Genomic DNA, 19515 nt, shown 5'->3' on the forward strand with positions numbered 1-19515 from the left:
GACATAGCTTTGTGTAACTTGTTCCTGGTATTGATTTCTTCTTTACCCTGTTAATTACAATTCATATAATTGCATTTAAGCAACAATATGTAATATTTTATTATAATATCAATCTATATTGATCTGTATCTATCTTTATCATATATTTTTAATACATTATACGTCTAATTTTCTTTTTGATTCATATTCTTACAAATATTGAATAATATTATAATTATCATATTTGTTTTATATACTAAAATTATTTTATAGTTATTATTTTATCTATTACCTGTAATACTGGTAGATTGCCAATTTTATTCATTTGAATAAATTATTATTATTATTAATTATTATTTTTTAAATATATTAAATAAGTAAATACCTTGTCTGAATCTGTAGTGTTGCCTGATCCAAAAGAAGCCAATGATCCTCGGTCCAAGTTTTCTTCTTCTAAATCTCTAAATGATAAATTATAACAATTGGTTATAATAATTTGAAAAACAAGAATGTAAGACATTAAAACACAAACCGGCTAGATCGTTGACTGTCAGGTTTAAGTTTAGCTGGACTCTTGGGCATATACATTCTCAAAGCAGAGTTGAAGTATGTCTCTTGAATTACTTCCCTGAGTTTTTTCACCCATGTTTGTTTTGCTTCTAATGTGGAAGCTTTCAACACAATACGGTAATCTGAAATTGGTGCACGACCAGTCCATACAGCAAATTTACATTCATCTCCTTCTATGTGCTCAGTTACTCCAAGTTCTGAAGTCTAAAATAAATTCAATATTAAATATTAATATTGAACACAAAATCAAATAAATTAACAATAAAATTACCATGAGTTTGTTTTTGTATAAGTATTTAACTTTAGGATTATTAGAGTGATCTTTTACGTGTTTGGCAAATACTAAATACAACTCAAATAAAAAACAATGTCTTTCACGGCTTTTGCGTAATAGGTGATGTCTTGAGTCAGAAACATACAATGTATCTTGTACAACAACATCACCAAGTTCATCGGTAGAAATATCACATCCTTCTAATAAGGATAGATGTAAAGCATCATTGGCCTTTCTAGGAACACTCAACATCACATCCAAACCATCTTTAATTTCTCCTTGGCCTTCTTTACAACATGATTGGAGATCTTTTAACAGCAACTGGTACTTTGTGATTCTTTGTACTGGTTTTATTAAATAAGCAGCAATAGGATGATCTATATTATGTTTTTTTTGAAGCTCTTCAAAAACACCACCACACGAACCAGAATGTTGTACTAGTATGGCATTAGACTCTGGTTTATTTTTACAATATTTCACATACATATCAAATTTTTGTGCCCATGTGACAAAACAATGCCCCACGTCTTCAGGCATTGTTTCATATTTTTCCAGTTCTTTTATAAAAACATCTCTATGAAAATTGCGTATATCTTCAATGTTGCCGAATAAAATATCAATTCGTCCATGAAGTCCTATTGGAACATTTTGAAGAGCTCGTATTTCATCTAAGTAGGCTTTAATGCAAACATCCAAGTCTTTCACATACGTTCTTTCAGTTTGAAGAAGTTCCGCCATAATGAATCTTGATAAACAAAAAAATAATATTATTTGAATAATTTTTTTTTACTATAAATCAAATAATCCTTGTTTAAGCTTACTCTTTTCTTCTAGCTGATCTCCTTTTTTCTTCATTTAATTCTTTCAAATCTTTAGTAGATTCTTTTACTTTTTGCTCTAAATTTGGATCTGAGTTTCTATCAAAGGAAAGATCACGGGTGTCAACATGCTCTTGAATGCCTAAACTTTTTTCCAATTCAAACCTAAAAATATAAAATCATAATTACATTTCAACTTTTTAAGCTTTTAGTTATTAATTTAACTACCTATATTTATCCATTCTAGAGCTAAAATGTTTATAGGTATTGTCAACTGCCGCCACCCATTGCTTTATGGCATTGGCGTGAGCATGGCCTTTTTCTACTAAATTATCTGCCAACTGTATTAACAATTTAACTTTTTCACGTGTTTCTTTTGCTGATGTCTTAAACTCGTTGTGTTCATGAAGTAAATGTCTTGTTTCGTCCTAAAAGTAAACAAAATAATAATAATAATTTACACTAGACTATTTATTTGACATTTACAAACCTGTGTAGCACCAACAGTAGTATGAGTATTTAGATATTGTTCACCAGCATTATGTATCCATTCCATAGCTTGTTTAGCTGACTTATCAAATAACACAAACTGTTGACACTGATCAAGTCGTTTTTTTCTTTGTGACCAATGGTCCAGTACCTTGTTTTCCTGACCCGATAATTTTTCAAGAATGTTTTTAACTCGAGCTTCAGAAGCTGTATCCACAGTAGCTATAGACTGATTAGTACAGCTATAATACTGCAAGCTACGATTAGTATATTTTAAAAATGTCTCAGCTGTTCGCCTAGCCAATGTACATGCTTTTAGGAAAGCTTCTTTTTGTTCTTGATGTTTAGTACAAAGTTGTCCTAATTTATCGGCTTCAATAGTTCCACCACCACACCAATCTTCCTCGCGGCGGTACTCTCGTTCAAGACTATCCATAACAGAACATACCTAATAGAAATAAATTACAATTTAAATTTAAAATAAATGTACATACAAAAGAATTACCAATTAACATAGTATAATATGGTGATTGAAAAATATATTTACTTGTTCTGCAGTTTTATAAAAGTTCAGACTAGCAGTAACCAATTTGTGCCGTTCTTCAGCACATGTAACCAACTGTTGCCATCGTTTAGTCACCTCTATAGCCATTTCTTTTACTGCAGTTGAGTCATAATGATTGGATGCTACAAGAGATTCCGCCAATTGTTTTACTTGAACAGCAGCTGAATGAGTTTTCTAAAAGTAAACAGAGTTTAGAAAATTATCAAAAGTATAATAAGATTATAATTACTTCAATTGCAACTTGAAATTGTTCATGTTCTTTTTTTAGAATTTCTGCATCTACTAAGCAGTTTGGAATAGTGAAATTTGCCGATAGCATTGATTCACCGTTACGAATCCAACTTATTACCTGTAAGAGAATATGAATATTTACATATTATCCTATGCATATAATATAAACCTAATTTCCAAAAAAAAAATTTGTTTACTTGTGATGCATCATTATTAAATTGACACAATTGAACAGCTTGATCAAGCCGGCTGCGTTTGATTTCAGATAACTCTACCAAGTCCATATGGCGTTCGTGCAAAAACTCAAGCAACACTTGCACTCTAGTTTGGGCAGTATATTGACTGTCAGCCATTACACCAACTCCAGATTTATCTAACACCTAATTTAACAAATACACATACAGTACATTATTATAAATATTTATAGACCAATATTTAAACAATAGAGATTATTCATTAATAATTAATTAATCTTTTTATATTTTTAATAAATTACTTGAGCTAATTGTTCGCCTTGTTCCAATGCTTGATAAACAGCCGCCTGCATTTGTGTCACCGAATCATTGTGGCGCGATAACCGTGACTCTGCTTCCGATAATGTTGTTATCACTTCGTTTTGATTTCGTTCTAATTCATTTGCCCAAAGCTCCAATTGTGAGGACACCTGATTGACAATGATAAAAAAAAATAATACTTAGGTGCTAATTAAATGTTGTATTTATAATAAACACAAGAACAACATAAACACAATAAAATATCAGGTAATAAACTTTCTGTTGTCATATCAAACCTACATTTAATTTAAAATATTATTACCAGTGTGTAAGCTTCTTATTGCTATAGCAATAAGAAGCTAAGAATAGAACTTGCTTAAAACCATAATGAATTCAAAAAAATGTTATTCCCTTGTGTATGTTACTCTGCTATCAATTTTAGTAATAAGACATAATATGCATAATTTATTTGTTAAATTTCAAGTTTTAATAGTGGTAAACATTAAATTTAATAAAAAAAAATAATAACAAATTCAGAACATTATTGCATAAAAAATTATCGTTAAAAATCATTATACAAAAAAATATTAAGAAATATAATTTAAACCTTGATTGATGCCTTTTGCTTTTGATAATAAAAAAAATTAATTAATTTACGTTAATTGTTAAAAAAGATTTGTATAAATAGACAATTACCATTATGTAGTTTAAGTGTTTTATCAGTTAACAATACAACACATCAAATTATTCTTAAATACTTACTTCAAGTGCATCTCTTTCAAAAATCCGTAGTCTTAGACATAAATCCAATTTTAATTTTCGAGTTGCCCATAGTTGTTCCAACTCTAAACGTTGTTTATTTAATCGTTCGAGTGCGGCATCTACCGCAGCAACTGATCCGGTGGGGTCCATTTCAGCAGTAACGCCTCCACTTCTATAGAGAAAAAAATCAGTTTTTACAATAATAATTTGAATATTTTTTATTAATTACAAGCTAGTATTCTAAAAAAAATGTAGTAGCTTTGTGTACATTTCTCGCCCAAGTAATTTTAGATTTCACCATAGTATTATTATCGAATATAACTATTAAGAGTTAAGACATAAAAAAAACACAAGATAAGAAAACGCATGCGATAAATAATGGGCACCAATGTACTGATTTTAGCCAATTGCAAAGAAATTAGCAGTTCGGCAGATTTAGTTAATTCGTTTTACTGTTTTAAGCATCTGTTTTAGCAAGTTATTTGATTGATTCACATGTTATATGTATACCAGTGATGTATGGCACGTATACCTCCTTGCTAGTATTATAAATTTAAAAGTTCATGCAAAACTTTTAAAATATTAATTGTTAGTTCAATGATCAACAAAAATTTAGGACTAGTCTTAATAAATACAAACTAATATGAAAAAAAAACTCAGAAAAAGAAATTTTAAAATATTTGTGAAAAAACTCAAAGATCTATTGCAGGATAAAGTAAAATAATTATCTAAGAAAAACCTGGTAACTCGCTCAGTTGTATAGTAGCACTTTAAAGTATCTCGATATTGATTCATTGTAATGGATGTATTAAATTTTCATTCAATGATAAATTATTGTAGACAAAAAAATATTTATTATGTTTATTTTGTATGCCAAAGTGCTATTAATTATTATTACTAGATGATTTCTTCAAAAAAATAAACATGGCTTTTTACTATTCTATTCAGCACTTATTCTACCATTAATGTATATATATATTGTATAATTAAAATACATATATATATATATATATATAGCTTCCTATTGTTTGTTTTTTCTATACAGTAGATTGAACTAATTTTTAACAAAAACAAGTCACATACATTAAATAATAAAAACAATATTATAAATTATATATTTATATTATATACTATTGTTATTGACTTATATGTCAATATAATTTACCTACCTTCTACCTAGACTCTAGAGCAAGGGTGCCCAAACCCAGGCCCGCTGGCCACAAAGTGGCCCGTCAACGCTTTTGGATTTTCCCGCCAACATCTATACTCTATAGTCTATAGCACTTTAAATTATTATTAATAAAGTCTTGTTCATAACATGGCCCGCCAGCTAAATGTAATTGCAATTATAGCCCGCTTCCAAAATAAATTGGGCACCCTTGCTCTAGAGTATAGTAGAGCGGAGTAATGGCAAAAAGGGCAAAAAGTTCTAAGTCCATACAATTATTAACATTTTTTTAAATTATAATATAATATCTAAAACCATCATTTTTCGTTTAAATATCTAATTTTGTTTAAAATTAGATCTTCAAATGATGTTAAAATAAATTGTATTTTAAGTTATTGTGTCCTCATAAGCAGTTCTTAAAGCAATTTAAAATTATCAAAAATCCGTAATCATAATTGTTTTAAACGCTTTAAATTCTATAACTTTTATTGACATTTATATAATTTTATGAATTTATGATAAATGAAATGTTTTGGGCAATAATTAATTCAATATTTACCATATATGTAGGTATTACTCATGATGAAAAATAAATATACTTATAAAAAAATAAATATATCCTCACACCTATCAATTTATTTTTCATATACAATAATTTTTTACAATTTAATTAAAATTGAACACATCCATTAGACATTGAACTACTCAATGATGAGGTATACTCAAAACCTACGATACAATAGGTTTTTTTAAACATTTATTAACTCATAATTGTAGAATTTTAACCTAAATAATTTTTAATTTCATAATCTGAAAATAATAACTATTTTTATAAATATATTGATAATATTGAACTAATAGTTAATTTTAATACTCATTAATTTATATCTGAATTCTTTAATAATTATTTAGTTGTAAGTACCTATCGATTTTGAATTATAATAAGAATCAACAACCAACTCAACTCATGTCGATACTCTATAATACTATGTAAAAACGTTACAAAAAATAATAGGAGTATAATAATACTACTATTATTATTTATTATCAAAAATTCTCAACTACCCCACACTGTCACATACCAGTATACCACAAAATTATCGTTTGATTACCTCAGTTCTTGTAATAACGCCTCCCCTTCAGTTATCGTTGAATGGCACGCGTCTAAGCAAGAATCCCGCTGATGGCTAACTTGTTCTAGAGCTCTTTCAGTTCCTTCCAGAGTGTCTGCTGCCTCATCACACCCGTCGGTTTCGGCTCTGAGTTCATCGAGCCAGCCTTGGAGCTATAATATACAAAACTTAATGTACACATCACATCGATCGATTTAAGATATATAATATATTATTAGATCCATAGACATAGGCGAAAATCGGGGAGGGGGGTGGGTTGAGGAGACTAAGCCTATATATTGCTCAGCCCCCTCCCCCAATAATTTCACCAAATTACCACTTATGTCCATAGATACAATTATATAATGTTAATCGGGCAGATTCAAACGAGGCTAATCAACAATAAACACCAACTTAATATACTATTGTAGTTCGGTAAACTCGACATACTTTTTGAGACAATAAAACAACAAAGAGCAGTAACAAAAAAAAAATTCTCATTTTTATTCAATTATTTTACCTCTGACTGATGCGTATAAAAATTCACGGCTCTCTGCAAACGCCGCCTTCTAGCTTGAACACGCGCCGCAAAAGCGGCTACATGACTTTCAAGTTCGGCGGCCACCGAGCAAATGTCAGATGCGTCACATTCGCCGGTTTGGGACAGTTCTTCCGCAGCCGTCAGCAATTTCTCAGCATTAGTATATGTATTCTGAAAATTAAAATATAAACATATTATATTATATGTAATTTATTAAATATTTTAACAATTGTCTTGATTTTTATGATCATAACTATATTATCATTATTTATTACTATATATACCCTTTTGATAGAATATTAATTTATTTATCTATTACTCCTTTATATACCTTATATATACTCTATATATCCTTTATAAATATCCTGCAACTCCTTAAAACTCCTAAAAATCCGATTCCTACTTACACGAGTTTATTTATTAAAAAAAAAAAACAAATTAAAATACCAAATAATAATATTTCAAAAATACAAGTAACACTGCGTAAAGTTTATAATCGTTAAGCAATTCTACATATACGTAATTATATAACTTATTCGATACAAAATTTAAACTTCACAGAAAAATGTACACGAATATATAATTTAAAACCACCATATCCACGGGGATTTATACGATAAGATTTATGTAAAAATAAAGTAATAGGTAGAAAAAAGAAATGCAGAATGTTTTAATTAAATAAACCATCATCTTAATTTTACATGCTACCTAGCTACAATAAAGATTTAGCTTGGATAATATTATTAATAAGTTATACTTTCCAGTTTTCCCTGATTAAGTATATTTAAACTCTAAGTATCTTTAAGTACACGGTATATTTATATAAAAATTTCCCAAGTTACGCTCATGTATATATATATATATATATATGAGTATTAATTAATACTAATTATATACGTGGTACAACTGTATAAGTCATACAAAGCTCAATCAGATTACACAATAATAAAAGAAAAATTTCGCACACTGTTCTAAGCATATTAAACGCAAAGAATGTAAGATTTTAAACTTAAAAGTTAAAATACATATTATAAACAATATTATGCCTACCTATTTATGATTTTTATAATAGATATAATAACAACTTATGTGAAATCTTAAATTAAATTTTCAAGAATTTTAACTCAGCGATAAATGTGTATTCCCATTTACAAAAATTTTTACGTAAGAATAACAAAACACAAAAATCGTTTGAGGGGAAATAGTTATTTATACGAAGATAAAAATAACAGTTAATCAATGTAAGATTTTAATCATCAAACCGCTATAAAAAATTAATTTGACTTTCCGGTAGAAAGTTTTTTAATGTAAATTAAATAACTTTGAAAGAATCTTGTGTTAAATTTTCAAATCGTCGAAATAAAGATAAAAATTGTTATGAATTACTTCAGACAAAGTAATTTGAAAACTTTCGAGATTTTACAAATTTCATCAAAACTTTAAATTTAAACACTCATAAAAAAAAATTTTGATTAAAATGTTCGATATTTATTAATTGATAAATGAACAACTCATGAGGAACTTCTTATTAAATTTTAAAGCATTATTATTTATTACTGAGTGATTAATTTTTTTATTGGAACTTATAAAAAAAAAAATTAAAAATTTCAAATGTCCATCAAATCTCAAAAAGTCGAACTATTTTAAAATTATACCATCTGTAAAAAATCTTAACATAAACATTCTAAAAAAATTTCAACTATCTAAATTTGTTTATTTTTAAGTTATTTTTAAAAATCAATTTTGTTAAAAACAAATTTTTCATAAAAATTCCTTTTTTTTTTTTAATTTTTTATTTGTTTTTCCAGATTATTTTGAAAATCATAGGGCATTTTTACCTCTCTAAAATACAAACTAGATCCAATTTTTTATACAAAACCATACTCAAAGTTAAAAATCGATACATTTTGTCGACTAAGTATAATGTACACTGTATACATACATAAAAAACACACCATTGTAAAATAAATACATTTTTTGCTTCGTTAAAAATCTAAAATAGATCTAAATACGTAATTATAATAATTACTAGTGAACAGGTACTTCTAAACAAATTTAGGTTTATAGGTTTAAATATTAAACGCTGTATTACATTGACGCAACAACGATTAATATTATAATAATCACCTTACATATAAAACATAATATGCATAATGAATATGATGTATTTATTATAACTAGTTGGCCTAAAACCTAAAAACACAATTTAAAATAATAAGTGTTATTATTTATTACTATAATTTGCTGTTTAAGCGGACATTTTAAAATTATAGAAGAACTGAATTTATTAAAAATATACCTATATCTATTATACTAAAAGTATCTAAATAAGCACTATACAAAAAACAAGAATAATATGACAAAGAAAACGCCAAACGCAATTTTTACATTGTATGTTAACCTTTTCAATAATTATTGAACTAGGTACACTTAGCGGAATTTATCATTAACATACATATATTTATCAAAAAAAAAAAAAAATGGCATAATAAGTACACAATATAAACATTTTATTTACGATCAAATACCGTAATATTATATGATAACATTCGTTATTATTATATATACGAGTGCATGGTATACATTATATATAATGTGTAGTTTAGAACATCGCCGCCATCAACTGTCAAGTACCTATATTTGTCCACTCCTATATAAGGATCTCGGCCTTCGACATCATCAATTTTTTTTTTTTTTGCTTTCTCTTGATTTAATGGTGAATTTCGAGTGATATTAAGATAAACTACCTATTCACGACTACGATCAAACTGAAATATTATGTATATAAAATATTACATAGTAATAGTATATAGTCCAGGGATGGGCAACTGAAAGTTATTAGAGGGCCAATTTTTAGAAAATTAAAATTTAGTGAGCCAGAGTATAGAGAGCAAAAAAAAAGGTCATTCAAAATATGCATTTTAATTTGGCATAGAGTATAGACGATTGACTTTGAAATTGTATGATGTAATTTGATAATGTATCGCGGGCCGCTAGTTGCCCACCCCTGGTATATACCAAAACCAAACCTAGTCATATTCCACATCAGACATTTTTGTTCGTACGTCTGCAAGTAAGACGCCCGCAGAAATTTTTGGGAAATGCTAGGATTTGAGGAGAAATCTAATTTTACTATAGGTATACAATTATCAATCGAATGTAAATATTCTAATCTAATGTTTTTATTATGATATTATACTATAACCTATTATTCATATAACTACTTTCAATTTGTTACATAGTAAATAGTAATTTATCTTAAAACATTCAATTTTAAAAATATTTTAAAAAAGCAAGGGGGCAAATAATAATAATAATAATAAATAATATTGCACTACTATACTGACTGATCATATACGATAATAGATTATTGTGATCTTATAAAAACATATCGAACGAATAAAGGTTAATATTTCAATATATAATGGTAATGGTTCACGAATTTCACGTTTCGACCCCTACACATGCATACTTATTTATTACATATATACTCGTTGGTATTAGGTATGCGAGTTATCATAAAATTAAGAATATTATTATACAGTGAACAGAGTATAATATTATTAAGTTTAAAAAAAAAACGCTTGCCAAGTCAAAGATCGGCATGTAAACTTTCTTGATTTTCAATTTTTAGAAATTTATTAATTGTATGCAATATGTATGTATATAATGTATTTTATTTTATTTTCATTTAGTGAGATAGAACCAGAGAGCGAATTTTGTTGTTTGGGGTCTTGTTAGATTCACATTGGCTAGGAAAAGTGCAGTGAAGATTTTCAGAACTTTATCTTTTATAGTTAATTTACTACAGAGCTTCAAAAAAATTAAAACACATTTTATTGGGTATTTTTTTATGTTTTTCAGCTTTATAAATGTGTAGTAAGTTAACGATTGAAGATAAAATTCTGAAAATCTTCACAGCACTTCTCCTAGCCAATGTGAATCTAACAAGATACAAAATAACAAAATCTATTCTCCAGTTTTGGTAATATACCACACTAAATGAAAATCTAGCAAAAATAACTATTTTTTTAACTGTGAAAAATTAAATAATTTTTTTCAATTTTTATTCGTACATTCTAAATCTAATTGATTATCTCTTTTTAATGAGCTAAAAAACTAAAAAGTTGGTGAACTTTTTAGCTATAATATAGTTTTGGAGAAAAGTTAAAAAAAATAAAAATTTTGGAACTGTTCACACCGACGTTTATGTGGATTCAAATCATTATACCACTTGGGTGTGATATTGGATCTCTCTCAATAATATTTTATGCTAAAGCTAGCTTAATTATCCACCTACTCATTACTTACAACTGAGTTACATTTTTATCATTTTCCTATTTAACAAAAAATCTTGACGTTTTAAAAATTCAGACTTATTTCATTTCAATTACCATACTTACTTGATTAAAAATCAAGAAAGTAAAAACAATTCAAATGTGCACAAAATAAATTATTTATTTTGTTTAACAATACGTTGTATTTTTTTCTAAATTTCAGCGTTGATAATGTATGGAAACTAATATTTATTTATTTATATTATTTTGAGGGTTAAGCTCTTTGGATAAAGAAAAATATACATAAAATATTAAAAATAGCAACAAAGATAACAATTATTTTATAAGCAAATATATTGCATAGCATACATATATTATATATAAAAAGTAAAATAATTTTTTTAATGAATTGGATTAATAATATTTAGTAGGTACCTATGGATATAGGTCCTATGTTAACTAAGTTTAGGTGCATATACATTGACAAAAGATAATAGTATTTAAATAGGTTAATTAGCTGAATAATTAGAAGTACAGGCAGAAACATAGAAAGAATTGATTATCTGCGTTTTGCAAAAGTTTCAATGTTAAGTGCGTTAGAAACAAGTCTAATCATGCGGTAGACGTTAAATATGGAAAATAAAACCAATAAACTCGGGAACTTTCGTTAAACAATTTCAGTCTGACAAAAGTGGCTAGAAGTATGCGGATTCCAACGAAGCACCGTATTTTAAAATCGAACGTACGAATGCATAATAAAAAGTTTTTAAATATAAAGATAAGTTTAAAACCCTGAGCGAGTCTTTTTATAAATCCCAGTATTCTGTTATCTTTACAGCATAATATATATATTATATATATATTGATATGAGGTCCAAAAGTAATGCAAATATTAAATTTAAAACCTAATTCAACAACGATCTCCAACATGCGAGACAGTTGAATATCAGAACTATACTACCACAAACACTTTGACTCTAGAATATCTAGAATTGAGAAATGATTTAAACCATGATACAAGAGGCTTACCAAACCCTAACGCATTAAGTACCTATTTAAATTAAGACATTGTAATTCACTGAATTATAAGCCTTTAGTCAGTGAAACTCACGTTATCTGAGCATTATTTTTTAACACATAAAAATGTACAATCAACTATTTAAATAAAAACATATAATTTTTAAAATGTAATTAATTCATTAATTTTTTAATTAAATTAAACATTCAACGACTTTTTTTTTAAATTAAATACATTTTCTGAGGTCCAGATAAGCAAGTCTCGATAAAAAATATAAATACATAATAGTACGTATACTATTGAATGGCTATATTTACTGTCCTAATCTATTATCAAATTTAACATTTCTAGTTCCTGGTCATGCGAGCAGATAGAATGATATTTTTTATGTGCCATTCCAGCGAACTCTATAATATGGTAATAACTCTCCTTTAATTAGATACATGCGACATGTAAATAATTTTAATATTAATATTTTTATTTGTAGTTCTGTTTTTTTTTGTTTAATTTATATCTAAATCACGAGTGAGAGTGACGTAACGTATTATACTTCCACAACAACTACTCTGTATAATTATTCTTTCTGTAATTTTATTTTTATATACCATATTATACTTTATTGTATAATTGGGCTTGCCCGTTTAATTCATAATAAATAAATAAATACTGTCATTATAGTTCTCAGAATATGTATACATAATAAATACATATATATATTATATCTATAAATGATTACTATAGATATTATTATGTTGATCTCCTAAAATACGCCTATTATAGATTCCTATAAAATCTGCTTTGAATTAATTCAATCACAATCTCACATCTGCAGGGTGTCTGACACACAACACTAAAGTATTTTTTTTATATGTTACAATTCAAAATTAATTCTTCTTTTATATAAAAAAAAAAAAAAATTATAAACGATATAAATAGTAGAATTATCAGTTCAAAATATTACTTAAGAATTGCAAGTAACTTAACTTCTGGGTAATACACAATCATATCCAGATAAATGTTTTATATATACCTCGTAGTGTATTCCCAAAACAGTAAGAGTTTGTTACATTTGTTAATAATAATATGCATACTAAACATAAAAATAAATACAAAAATAAAACAAATTATTAATGTTTAACCAAATAAAATGTATATAGAAAGGAAGTAGAAGATAACGTAAATGTACATGTACTTAAAGTCAACATGAAGATGACGAAAGAAAAAAACAGTTAAAATCTGCAGTCAATCATTATTTAGCCTTAACCTTCAATCCTATACAAAAAATAATAAATTTGAAACACACCGAATTATAGACAAATTAATTGGCAGTGGTAATCTTAAAATAATTCCAAAACAATCATTTATATCAATGAACAAATTAAAATAAATCGATTAATCTAAATTGCATACTATATATTATTTTCATATTTATTTTATATTCCCTTAAAATTTAATTTGTATACCGTTTAACTTAACATACCAGGTATAACGTTTACTAAACAATAAAACGGATCGATTACCAATAACTTAAATAAGCGTTTTATTATATTATATTCAACAGGCATTCCGTTAACAATGAATCAAATTATTAAATGCAATTTAATGCTCACGTCGTTTTAATTGAATTAATCTAGGCTGTACGCCTTGTACTCGATTCGCCGAGGAAATATTTACGAATCTATAGTATTAAAATTATTTTGAAGATGTCTGTTAGAAATATAATGTCCTGTATAATTTCTATGAGTTATAATTTTAATAATATAATAAATAATAATAATACAGTGAAAGTGTTTGAGTAATCATGTTTAAGTAAGGTTATTTAAAATAAATATAAATTATTTTATATTATATATATAATTTATTGAAATTTAATTGAAAAAATATAACCAACAATTATAAACAGGTAATTACAATAGTTAAATATTACACTCTTACATTTAAAGTTAAATTCAAGAAAAGATTGAGATTCATTCATAAAACGAAAAATTAAATACGAAATAATCTGTGGTGTATGATAAAATTTTCAATTATGTATTAATGAAACGTTATATGAGTTATAATTAATAATAAAATATAAAGTAATAATTTGATAGTAAAACCTCAATAAAAAAATATGCCTATAACCGATAACGGATTTAGTTTAATAGTTCAAAATCACTGACTGGCATAAAAATAAGCTGCCTATGATATAATATGTATATATGTGTATGTATGTATGTATAATATGTTTAATACATATTAGACGATAGAAAAAATTGAACGTACATACTACATATTACACGACCGTCCGTATAACAGACATAACCTTATAATATCATAATAACACCAAAGCATTATTTTTTAACGATAGGTATATAAATAAAACATTTGATATCATTGACTGAAAGAATATAATTCTTTTATTTTTCTCAAATACTTGAAACATATTATATAAATGTATGATATTGTTGAATATAGACTACCACCGTTTACATAAATTATTTACAACATTAATTTATTACTTTTGGCGCAATTCAAAGATATAAAAAGTATTCATTGTTTATATTTTAGACGCACAACTTAAAGTAGATACCTACCTAGATAATGACATAATGTATCGTAATGTATCCTAAACATATAATTTAAACCAATACTAAATCATTGCGAATGAAAAACGATTCTGAACGGAAAGGGTGTGTTGGCTAATATTTTATAATTTATTAGTAGAACTTATATATTTACTTGAAGAATACAATTCTATTTATAATCAATGGCAGTAGGTACTGTATTCTTATTAAATTTAATTAAAACAAAATGGCATGTATTATTTTAATAATTATTATACCTAATATTGTATCACATATATTATTTTAGTTAATTTATAAGTTATACCTATTCGAATTTTAACGTACTAAAAAATTACAAAATATGAGTTTATGACACAAAAATAGAAAAATAGACAAATGATAAAACATGCTAATAAAAATCATGTTATTTTTTAAGTATAATTTGGTTTTAATATGAAACAAGTAACAGCAATATTTATTTATTAATTCATTGTTATACACTTATCATTTTTGAATAAATAAACATTATTAATAAAATAATAACATGTAACAAAAATTATATTAAGTAAAAAACAGAAAATAATATGGTATAAAATGGTATAAAATGATAATTGAGTTTTAAGTAGGTAGGTAAACTTTAAATTTAAATTTTTTTAATTGTACAGAATAGTCCAGTTTTTATTAAAATCTTTTTTTTATTTTTACGAAATTATATGTAGTTTTTATAGATACAATAAATAGTGAAATATTTCATAAAGACTTTAAACTTATAAAATATCCTCTAAAAATTGTAAACTGTTGAAATATGCACATAAATTTTAGCATTTTTAATCACACTTTTATGGCACATAATATTTAGTGTATACTTAGCATGAGAATAACGATCGGAAAATATAAACGAATCCACACAAATCCAAGCACTGCCTTAATCATTAAATTATAATCATACCTATCATCATAAATCCAAAAAAAAAAATATATATATCTAGAAAGTGCTAAAATAAATAATTGGTGACATTAATTCAATAAATAATGGTGACAAAAACATTCTTCAAGTTGACACTTTAAGCATATTAATTACTGCTCTAAAAGATGTAGATAGAGACAATAAAAAAAAAACATATCATTTGTAAAACCAATACATACATCGCACCGCTCAGAATCAAAATTCTAGTTATCTGACATTGAATTTGAAAGTAATATTAATATAGTATAAAATTAATTGCAAAGCCATAATATTATATTACTATCAAACAAGAAATAGTTGATAGTATAAATAAATAGAAACATTATGTAATTAATTTAAATAAGGTTTAGCAAATTTTTTCAAAACATTGTTTGAATTTCCAAGACAGGATGAGTTTTAAAGAATCCCAATTTAAACTTAAATCATACAAGAACACTATGTCGTACTTGAAAAAACAATAAAATGCGTATATTAAAAACTACTGAACCAAATAATTAAATCATAACCTATAATCGTTTACATTAAATATAGTACATATATACAAGCATATACATACATTCATTCATTCATTCATTCAGATATATCAGCCGTGAAAACATTATTTTAAATCATCAATTGAACGCATCATTATTCATATAATTTATTGTAATGGCAATGATTAGGTTAACAGTATCAGAATTATTATTTTTATTAATATAATGATATTAATTGTATAATATTAAATCTTAAATTAATATTTTCTATACATTTTGATATGACTGCAATCGTTTGACCTATTCATAATGGTGACACACCCGCTTTATACATTAACATTATACAGCAGTGTATGCTTACATAAAATTATTTCTTAAACACAGCAATCGTATCAAAATTAAAAACCCAAGCGGGAAATATTCGATGAATAATAATCACACAATAAAATATTAAAATATATCGAACTTTAATTTCGAAAATATAAAAATTAGTGTATTGTTAAGTAAAAAAATACTTAATATCTATAACTAATATTAAGTCAAGAAAGAAATGTAATCAAAGTAAGTATACAGTGTGATGTAAGAATAGACAATACAGCAATTATTAAACAATTTTTGTACAAGAACCAACACTGTATACATTTTTTATTTCGGAAACAATAACCGTCGGGAAAAAGGCGTTCAGGAAAAAAGGTTTCGGGTGTACAGACTTTTGAGAAAAAGTTCATTCGGTAATTTCGATAATAATATATGACCTCTATATCATATTATTATGTATACGAATCACTGCGGTAAAAATAACAGTTTACATACACTTACTTCGAAATGAAGGTCTCTTAGTGTGCCTATTGGTAGATTTCTTAATAAAAATGTTTTAACACACTGCAAATTGATTTATATAATTTAAAATTATTAAACAAAAGCTAAACACGACCTAAAAAATAAAAATAATTCAAGCTGAAATATTATATAACTACAATTCTCGCCACTTTTGAAGCCGACGACGCAGATAAACTGCAGCTACATTGACCATGATCCATTCGGATTTTTATAGCACCCTCTGCTATCATGGAAATATAATATACTATCTATCCAGTAAAAATGTATAAATAATAATGTATACTTAAGCAAGATGAGTACTTGGAAATGAAGATTCGGAGACGGAGAAGACTAAACAAGATAACGACGATCGTGGAGAAATCTGGGACGCGTGTTCTCAGAGAATTCGACTATTATATATTAATATAATACTCATTACCCGAGTTTAGCATATTATAACACAAGACTGCTTATACGTAAATACTACACACATTTATAATAGATATTACTAAACAACCATTCACTTTTCGCTGACTCCGGGCTAAAAAAAAAAAAACAAAAACTGGTCGAAAGGGTCGCGACATGACGGCAGCGCAAACGGCAATCGCGATCTTGATCCGACGGTGCGCACGCGGAGGCATACAGGTAGATGATTTCGTATTCGATTAAATAATAATAAGGTCAATAATTGATTTATTTTCCCGAGCAATAACATTGTTTGCTGCCACTGCAGTGTCGATACACATAATTTATAGTGGCCGCAGCCCGCAGGTAACGGACAACGGTATTATTTATATGAGATGTTGTCTTATACATACTACATACATATAAATAAATATATAATATTAATTCACACTTACAACTATTTCATTACAATGACGACGGTGGCAATAATCGTCGTGAAGTCACAGTAGGCGAGTAAGTAATAGTATTATTATTATTTTAACGTTATTGTTGTTGCGCTACCGTTTCCCACCGCATAAATAATGTTAATTGGATTGGAAAAATAACAATAGAATAATCGGCAAGTATGGCGAGTAAAATACGTTTTCTGAATTAAAAAAAAAACGAAATATGACACTGTTTGTCCAATGTTCATCTTTAGTCTCGGTATTGTACAGCTAATTTACGCCCAATATATTAAATCGATTGCTCATACAATTAAGGTATGCAATTTATACTATAGTAAACACAATAATAATTAATAAGCCTCGTAAGATATTTAATATTATATTATTAAGTATTATATAATACCATAGGAGTAATTATTTTACAAATTATTATAAATAATCAACATTATAGCCTCCCTCAAGTCCTCTTCTTAAACACCTAAATAATTTTTGGTTATAGGTATATAGTGATTTTACGAACTTAAAAATCTCGATGAGGCACATGTTCATTTTTAAATAATCCATCTCATATCTTCTTCTCTGTATGTACTGTATATGTAAAGACGTTTTGTTTCGGACTTAAACATATATTTTAGAACCGATTTCTAAACGAATTAAGTGATTTTTCCATATCCCCCCAGCTTGAGTTCGTCAGACTAACAATTACAGGTCATCGAGCCCGCCGAACCTCAATACTGAGATAATAAGGCTGATTGTATTTATGTTATTATAACCACTGTCTTAAGACATTATCGTTAACATTAATTTGATTTACCAATATAATAATGTATTTACTCGTATAAATTATCGGTTTTACATGAACATGTATATATTTTTGCCACACATAATATTACATTTTTATGGAGACATATAGGTTTAGAGGTTTAGACTAAAAAAGCTATTTAAAAGACGTTATAGATTATGCATATAGCATAATATACAAAGAATAATATAAATTTTATTTTAATATAAACCATTTTTTTTAACTCTATGATAGAGTCTGTCCAGTTATATATTTTTCAGAAGATATCTAAACGTACAATATTTTTTTCTTAAACTTATATTTATTAGTTTATTTTTTAATTTTGATTAATAAATATGAGTAGAATGTAGGTTCATTATATCTCAAAATTGAGGCTAAAGATATTTCGATTAAGGTTTATGATAAAATAAATTATGAGCTATTATTTTTTTTTTTTTTTACTATTGTTGTTTTGGTGAGCTTATAGGTAATATGGGACATTTGAACCAATTAAGAACAAAAATTTAAAAATGAATTCATGCACTTCACAAGAATATATTGAAAACAAAATGTGACAAAATTCATATGCAACAATATTCATCTGGTAATGAGAACTTGTGCAAGACTACTCTATTCATATTCACTATACAGAAACAAGAATGAATAAGACATTTCAAAACAAAAGAATAATTTTGAACGCGGTAAATACTAATTCTTAAACAGTAGGTGTACTTAATAATACTATTTTGTCAAAAACCAGGACAAATAATAATCATTGTT

The 19515-nt window shown here is 26.5% G+C and overlaps 1 protein-coding gene across 3 annotated transcripts in view; it reads right to left on the bottom strand.

Moving 5' to 3' along the window:
- LOC132921391 (triple functional domain protein) overlaps positions 1–19515 on the bottom strand; it is a 116493-nt gene that overhangs the window by 61604 nt on the left and 35374 nt on the right. For all 3 annotated transcript variants that reach the window (XM_060984397.1, XM_060984398.1, XM_060984396.1), the window contains exons 13-25: positions 6983–7174; positions 6463–6635; positions 4183–4354; positions 3423–3590; positions 3124–3306; positions 2925–3044; positions 2678–2869; positions 2132–2578; positions 1870–2069; positions 1645–1806; positions 821–1568; positions 512–753; positions 365–440 (exon numbers count right to left, since the gene is read on the bottom strand). In XM_060984397.1, coding sequence (XP_060840380.1) covers positions 365–440; positions 512–753; positions 821–1568; positions 1645–1806; positions 1870–2069; positions 2132–2578; positions 2678–2869; positions 2925–3044; positions 3124–3306; positions 3423–3590; positions 4183–4354; positions 6463–6635; positions 6983–7174 — 3075 coding nt within the window. The remainder of the gene's footprint in view (positions 1–364; positions 441–511; positions 754–820; positions 1569–1644; positions 1807–1869; positions 2070–2131; positions 2579–2677; positions 2870–2924; positions 3045–3123; positions 3307–3422; positions 3591–4182; positions 4355–6462; positions 6636–6982; positions 7175–19515) is intronic.

The sequence above is a fragment of the Rhopalosiphum padi genome, chromosome 2, assembly GCF_020882245.1.
Source record: "Rhopalosiphum padi isolate XX-2018 chromosome 2, ASM2088224v1, whole genome shotgun sequence".
In the NCBI taxonomy this organism is placed as follows: Eukaryota; Metazoa; Arthropoda; class Insecta; order Hemiptera; family Aphididae; genus Rhopalosiphum; species Rhopalosiphum padi.